Source organism: Equus quagga, chromosome 7 (assembly GCF_021613505.1).
Source record: "Equus quagga isolate Etosha38 chromosome 7, UCLA_HA_Equagga_1.0, whole genome shotgun sequence".
NCBI classification, from domain to species: domain Eukaryota; kingdom Metazoa; phylum Chordata; class Mammalia; order Perissodactyla; family Equidae; genus Equus; species Equus quagga.
In genome coordinates, this window is record NC_060273.1 from 127,996,798 (window position 1) to 128,004,338 (window position 7,541).

Here is a 7,541-nt window from a genome sequence, read left to right on the forward strand (position 1 = left end):
GAGAAACTACCACATAAATTAGTTATCAAAAGGCCGCCAACCTGAGGCCAGCCTCATGGCTGAGTGGTTAAGTTCATGCACTCTGCTCCAGCGGCCCAGTGTTTTGCTGGTTCGAATCCTAGGCACGGACCTAGCACTGCTGCTCAAGCCATGCTGAGGCAGTGTCCCACACAGCAAAGCCAGAAGGACCTACAAGTAGAATATATAACTATGTACTGGGGTGCTTTGGGGAGAAGAAGAAGAAGAAGAAAAGAAGACTGGCAACAGATGTGAGCTCAGGTGCCAACCTTTAAAAAAAAAAAAAAAGGCTGTCATTCCACCACCAGTCTCCATGTTTCTGCTTTACAGAAATGCTAACCTAGATGCATAAATTCACCTTTTATTCTACACTTATCTCTTTTTTCAGTGATATGAAAAATGGCTAAAAGTTTATTTGGGCACAGGATTAAAGAAAACGATTAGTATCTAAGTCATTATTTTAACAGCTTCCAGCTTTCAAGTCTTTCATAACTTTGACGAAACCCCACAGAATTCACTTAGCTTCATTATTCATTAACTGTGTTACACAGTAACATAGCAGTCTGCACTATTTTTATGGGAATATATTATGATTAGACAAGACACCAAGCTGCACTGTTGACCTATCTCCCAGGTCCTAAAAGGCCAGAGCTCCCATACGTCCTTGACATGTAACATCCTGTCTTTCAATGCCTCGAGTCACTGCAGTCAAGAAGTACCAGGCAGAACAGCTCTCTCCACTGCAACCACATTATGTCCTTCCCAAGCCTGCTTCCACTGTTCATACTTAGTCATGGGTCATGGCTCACTGGCTCAATGAAGGACCAGCATCCTAGAGCTCCTGAAAGACTGTCATTTCTCTAATGTGTCTACTGGAGTTTCAGCAGGGCTCCAGAGTTTTATAACTAATCTCAGTTTTCCAAGAAAATTAGGGAAGTTATAATTGGGAGGAGGGGCAGTAAGCAGTCTTCTTAGAGCTCCCTGCTCCTTCTCTTAAATAATCTCAGAAGTCAGGAGCTGTTTATAGCTGAGTCATTTTAAGATACAAAGGGAAACAGTGATTGAACATTCCTGCCTAACATAAACCCATCCTTGCATCCAAGACAACCTGTTTCTTCTAACACACAACATGTGGACTCCGCCACACATCATACCTATAACAATTAACCTGAAATGTTAACAAATGAGTTATTCTAATTTAAAAGTCATCATTGAACTGACTGTTTAAATATCGACACTCCCACATTCTTAGGAGTGGAGCCTGTCATCTCTTCTAATGTCTTCAGGGAAAAAGTGCATGGCAGAACAGGCACACAGTTGGATTAAGACAAATCTAGGTTTGAATCTGACTCTGGTCACTCCTTAGCTGTTTAACACTGGCCAAATCCATGTAACCTCGTTAAGTCTCAACTTCTGCTTCAGTAAAATAGGTACAAAACACCACTTATCCCAAAAGATTGTGGGGAGGATGAAAGGAGACAGGTAATGTGAAGTGCACAATATCTAAGTATTGCCAGTAAACATTAGTTACATTCCCCAAAGAAGTGTTGAGTTGAAAACTCTGGAGAATCCTTCATTACATGAAATAAGAAAACACATCCTGGAGGCCTCCTTTATAAGCCTCCAGACACTTATTTTTCATACTGTCTCACTTGAATCTGAAGATAATCCTTTAAGTATTTTCCCCATCTCCCTGTTTTAAAGAGGTTAAATAACTAAGCAGGTCACAGAAGTGGTGAGTCCAATTTGAACCCAGATCTTTTGGACTCCAAACACTAGGTGTGCTCTGTCTACTGCACGCCTTACACGGCTACTTTTAAAAACACATCATGCTCTCAAACAGTGGTTTCAACTGGAAAGAAGTTCAAATCAACTGAAAAGAAGTTCAAATTGAGCATAGTTTTATAAACACAATAAATTCCAAAGTGAACACTGATTTTTAGATCCTAACCAAGCGTGCCATCATAGCTAAGCTTTACTACCTAAAGGACCACAATTAATCATTTCAAGAACAGTTATCCTTATAGAGAAACCATTGTTTACAAAGTCCAGGTCATCAAAGGTAACCCACAGTATGGGCCATCCACGCATACACACCCCTTAATAGGATCCTCAGCTCGAATCAACAACCAAGCCTACCACTGAAACCTCTCCAAGAGGCCTTTGGTGGCACTTGATTCATTCAGGGATTGAGTACCTGCTGTATAAATAGCACTACTTACAGTAAATCCTTGTAAAAGTCCATGACAAACCTATCACGTAATAAATTTCACATTTCGTTTGTACTCAAGATTAAGGCCCTAAGTAGTATACAACCTTTAATTCTTATCTCATCTAAAAGTAATTTCTCTTTAGCATTGTACAAATGGTAGCTCCTCCTAAACTATTATTTCCAGTCAGTTGACCAAATTTGTGAATTATTAATAAAAACTTTTAGCTGAAAACCTAAGGTCTAATTCTTCAGTATTTCACAAGACAAGGATATAGGAGTACTTTCTATAACCCCATATTACAACATAACTGTATTCCAAAAATTAAACTCTAACAGAGGTATGCCCTAAGCTTACAAAGTAGGTAAGGCTTTCTCTCCAAAAACGCAACTATGTCTAGGCATATAAAATTCTGCACGTTACTTAAAGTATCCCATTAAAGTTCATCAATAGCTCCCCTCAATTTATAGGGAACTCACCAACCCAGACAAAGACCTCCTATTTAGGAAGTTATATACCATTTTAAGAGACTTTTCTCCTAGTTTTTAAATAGCATGGTCTCTTGAGGAATTTACATTTATCAATTTATAAAATTTCATTTACCCACAAGTTTACATTAAAAGGACACTTCTTCCAAATCCTTTAAACTCTTGCAATACTAAAAACAACTCTGGTGTCCTTTGTCCATTAATATTAAGAGTGCTCACAAGATGTGTGGCCCTGAACTAGGGGTGCCAAGAAGAGAATTCCAAGATAGTGTCAAAGCCAGTGACCTTGAGAAGTTTACAACCTGGTTATACAGTCTGTTCTATTTAAAACAAACAAACAAAAAAACCCAACCATTTACTGATCATTTTGAACAAAAACAGGTATGATCTTTAAGCTGAAACCTCTAAGTGGATAGGAAAAGAATGCTGTAGAAAAAAGGACGAGAAAACAGATTCAAAGAAATTAAAGAAGGAAAAACATGACCAAAGGACTAAATTTTCTAAGTAACATATATCCAAGAACGTGTTTGATTTACCAGATAATACTTAGCTTGAAAATCTATAGCCGGGGGCCGGCCCCATGGCGGAGTGGTTAAGTTCACCAGCTCCACTTTGGTTTCGCCGGTTTGAATCCTGAGCACAGACATGGCACCACTCATTAGTCCATGTTGAGGCGGCATCCCACATGCCACAACTAGAAGGACCCACAACTAAAAATACACAACTATGTACGGGGGGCTTCAGGAGAAAAAGGAAAAACAAAATCTTTAGGAAAAAAAAAAGAAAGAAAGAAAATCTATAGCCAATTCCACAAGTTAAGTCAATTTGAGAATTGGGAATAAAAAACACTGAATTAGATGTAATTACTAAACTCAACAGAATCAATAATACAAAAACAACATAACTTCTATAAAGATTTTACCTAAAAAAAGTTATTGCAAACTATTAGGATAGCAGCTGGGGAACAAAGCAATACATGGCTGGTGTGCTATACACCCCCATTACCATTCCGGTGGCAGACATCACTAATCAATCACACCATGCTTGCCCCACTGAACCTCATAATTCCAACATAACCTTCCAGCAGAAACAGGGTGGGCATTATAACTGAAACTATTTGTTGTCCTTGAAAGCTATTTTCTGTTCAAGTCACCTAAATAAAGCACCAGAACTCAACGTATTTAATGTTCAACGAATTTATAATAAATTTCATTTACTTTGAGTTGCTCTCCAAAACACAAAATCCTCTCTTTTTTTTGGTAAGGAAGATTGGCCCTGAGCTAACATCTGTTGGCAATCTTCCTCTTTTTGCTTGAGGAAGATTGTTGCTGAGCGAACATCTGTGCCAGTTTCCTCTAATGTGTATGCGGATGCCACTGCAGCGTGGCTTGATGAGAGGTGTGTAGGTCCGTGCCTGAGATCTGAACTCACAAACTCCAGGCTGGCAAACGGGAGCGCACAAACTTAACCACTATGCCACTGGGCCGGCCCCACAAAATCCTCTTTAAAACTTTAAATTTTTCTATTAAAGAGAATAAAATATGGGTAATATAATCTTAACTAGGAAAAGATATTCTTTCTAAAAAGTGTAAACATAATAAACTCTTTTCTAGAAAACTGTAACTATATTTTTGGCACCCTTCATTTTTGACCCAATTTGAATTTAAAAAAACAGACAAAATTACTTTTTATGAGTATCAATAAATACCAGACATGCTATGTCATTTAGGGATAAAAAGTAGAAAGTTAAAAAAAATTACAATATATATCTGTACATCAAGAGAAAGAAGCACAAACTCTCCCCTTGCAGTTTAAAAGAAATACAGGTTAACAAAACTCTAAAGAGAACATATGCGACCATTTAAGACTTCCATCACTTCCTTCCAAAAAGAATTTAAGGCAGAACAGACTCCAGAAGTGAGAAGATAAAAAGAGATAGAAAAACAGATCTCTGAGACTCTAAGATCACATTACCAATGGGTGATGTTTAGCATAAAGTAAACTTACAGAAAGGAGCGAAAACCTGGATTCAGGAAGTTGTAAGAGCACTGTGGGATAAGTGAGGAATAATTATTTCCTAACTCCTCAAGCCTAGCAAAGAAAAGTACGAAATATTCTACAAAGAAACCAGGAGGCTCCAGCTTCTTAGTCTTAATAGGAAGATTCAAGTATTATATAAACATAGGCAAGGCTAACAGATGACAACACAATGTCAGAAATACAGATACCATAAAAGGGGCCATTTCCCCTCGCCAACTCCAACCTCAGTTGGTACTAAAACTAAAAACAATAAATTGTTTTGAGAAAGTATCTGTTAATGTCCATTACCAGAAACTAAGTATATCTTAGAATACTCTTTCAGTAAAGTTCTTTCAGCAGAAGCTAAGTAGGCACGACCTCAAATTATATACATCTTACACATTGTAGGGCTCCCTATGTATATCTACGCAGACCTTTCCTCCATTATTTTAAGGATTAGACAGTTTGAAAAGCTTCTGCATGGGTTTTACTCTTAAAGTATGAAAGTATAATAAACATTCCTGCCCAGGACCTTTCTTCTCCCTAAAACTGGAGTGAAACATGAGCCACCTGTAAAGACTTGAGATATTCCTACAGTGTGCATAAAACCTTTAAACATACATTTGCATCCAATTGTCAGTTGGTGCTTTTTCATTTGGACAGGCCAATCATTCGGAGGAAAATGAATTTAAAAATTGCCTAAGTTGTTAAAAAACATACGACATTAAAAAAAAAAAAGACCAACTTTGCTCCATAAGACAAACTATTTTGAGTAAACGAACATGACACCAGGAAAGAAGGGTTAATATCTGGGCACTTACTGCTGGAAAGAGCTTTAGGGGCAAAGAGAATGGCTCATCTAGCTTATATTTACGGGACACCCTTTTGCTGAGCGTCTTTAATCTTGCTGCATATACTGAATAGTAAACAAAGCACTTATTACACAGAACCTATTTGATAAATGGGGCAGGAAATCTACTGATTTATCAAGGGGTCCTTCAAAGCGCCAACTAAGGAAAGCCACGGTTTTCCTACCACTAAAAGGAGGGAAGGGTGAGACAGGTCAGGATCCCATCTTCATCCTTTTCCCCCGTCTAGAAAAACAAGCGTCCCAAACGCGCACAGCCCAGACCGAGGCTCCGGCCCTTCGTGGTACGTAACCAACGGCGACGGCTGGAACCCAGACCAGCTTCCTACCTCCTGGATGCGCTTCCTGGCCCGCTGCAGCACTTCTTCGTAGCCCTTCTGCCGCAGCTCGCTAAGGCTTTCGTAATACTCCTCGGGGTCGTCGGTCTCGGTGAAGAGTACCTGGGAGAGGATCTTCCAGCCGCAGGTGTCCAGGCCGTGGCCCAGGTAGACCTGGAGCTGGTAACACAGTGTGTCGATCTCCTGCTCGCTCATCTCTGGGGCGCCCCCGAACAGCACGGTCCACATGCCCGAGGGCTCCTCGGGGAACAAGGGCAGGCACGGCTCCAGCTGCGAGTTCACGGAGCACAGCTGCTGGTGCACGGCGCGCAGGTCCTGGAAGGAGAAGAGCCCGGCCCAGCTGCACTCCTCGGCCGGGGACTCCAGCTCGGCGGCGGGCGGCGGGTGCTCCGCGTTCGAGAGCGCCAGAGACGCCGGGGCCGCCTCGTCCTCCCTCACCATCTCCAGCACCTCGATCTCCTCGGAGACCGCCCCGCAGGCGCTCACCACCCGCACGGAGGACGCCGGGGCCTCCCTGGGCGCCGGCGGGGCTGCGGCAGCGGCGGCCCCCGCTCCATCTCTGCCGTCGGATGCCCTCCGGATCGGGCTGGACCGGGCCCGCACTGGGCTCCTGAGAGGGCTCTCCGCCCCTCTGACGGCCGGACTCCGCAGCAGCGGGTCCCCCCGAAGGCTACGCGCGCTCCGCGGAGAGCCGCCCTCCGCCCAGGCCGGGCTCCTCCGGGGCCCGGGGCTCCGGCCCAGAGGCGCAGAGCCAGCGGGCTCGGGCCGGCCCTTGCCCGCCGGGCTGCCCGGCCCGCGGGTCCCGTCGGACGCGGGCGCGCCGGGTTCGGGGCCCCCTCGCGCCCCCGCCTGCTCCCGGGAGCCGCTCCTCTGCCTCTGGGCCGTCCGGTTGTGGCACGTTATGGCAAACTTGCCCTCGATCTCGTTCCAGGCCACGATGAAGACGAACTTGTGCTTCTCGCGCTCGTCGAACACATGGGGCCGCACGGCCACCCAGTCCGACTCGAGCGTCTCCTCGAGCGCGAACGACATGGTGGCTCCGGGGCAGGCCGCGGGGGAGGCGCCGCCGGCCCTGCCCGCCGAGGACTCACCGGCTGCTGCGCCGCGCCCCCCGCTCACCCGCGCCGGGCGCCTTCAGCCATCTTAGCGCGCCGGCCGGCTCCCTCGCTCGCTCGCTCGGCCCTCCGCACCCGGAGCCGCCGCGCTCCTTTGTGGCGCGGCTCGCGGGAGAGACAATACGCGTCCCCGGAGCAGGTAGTTCACATGGTCACGTGCGGTCGGATCTGTTTACAAGCCCGCGCTGCGGCAGCGCCTCGCGCCGCCCCGGCTGCCCCCCGCGCCAGGCCGCGGGGCTGCGTCTGCTGCGCCCTGGAGGGGAGGCGCGGGGCCGGCGGGCCGGGCGGCGGGCGGCGCCGGCGGCGTGTGTGTCCCCGCCACTCGCCGGGCCGACCTCTCCGCCCCTCGTCCTGCTCCTCTTCTCTGCCGCCCGGAGCCCGCCAGACGGACCGACGCGTCTCCTAAACTCTGCGCCTCAGCATCGCCACAATGTTGCCATTCGGCTGCTGACGTCGGCGGCTCCACGAGGGACGTAAACACGGGC

At 46.0% G+C, this 7,541-nt stretch overlaps 1 protein-coding gene across 2 annotated transcripts in view; it reads right to left on the reverse strand.

Moving 5' to 3' along the window:
* The window catches only part of JMY (junction mediating and regulatory protein, p53 cofactor), a 103,992-nt gene extending 96,878 nt beyond the window's left edge, over window positions 1-7,114 (reverse strand). For both annotated transcript variants that reach the window (XM_046665836.1, XM_046665837.1), the window contains exon 1: window positions 5,933-7,114. In XM_046665836.1, the coding sequence (XP_046521792.1) occupies window positions 5,933-6,973 (1,041 nt within the window). In that variant the 5' untranslated portion in view covers window positions 6,974-7,114. The remainder of the gene's footprint in view (window positions 1-5,932) is intronic.
* Between the last annotated feature and the right edge of the window lie 427 nt (window positions 7,115-7,541).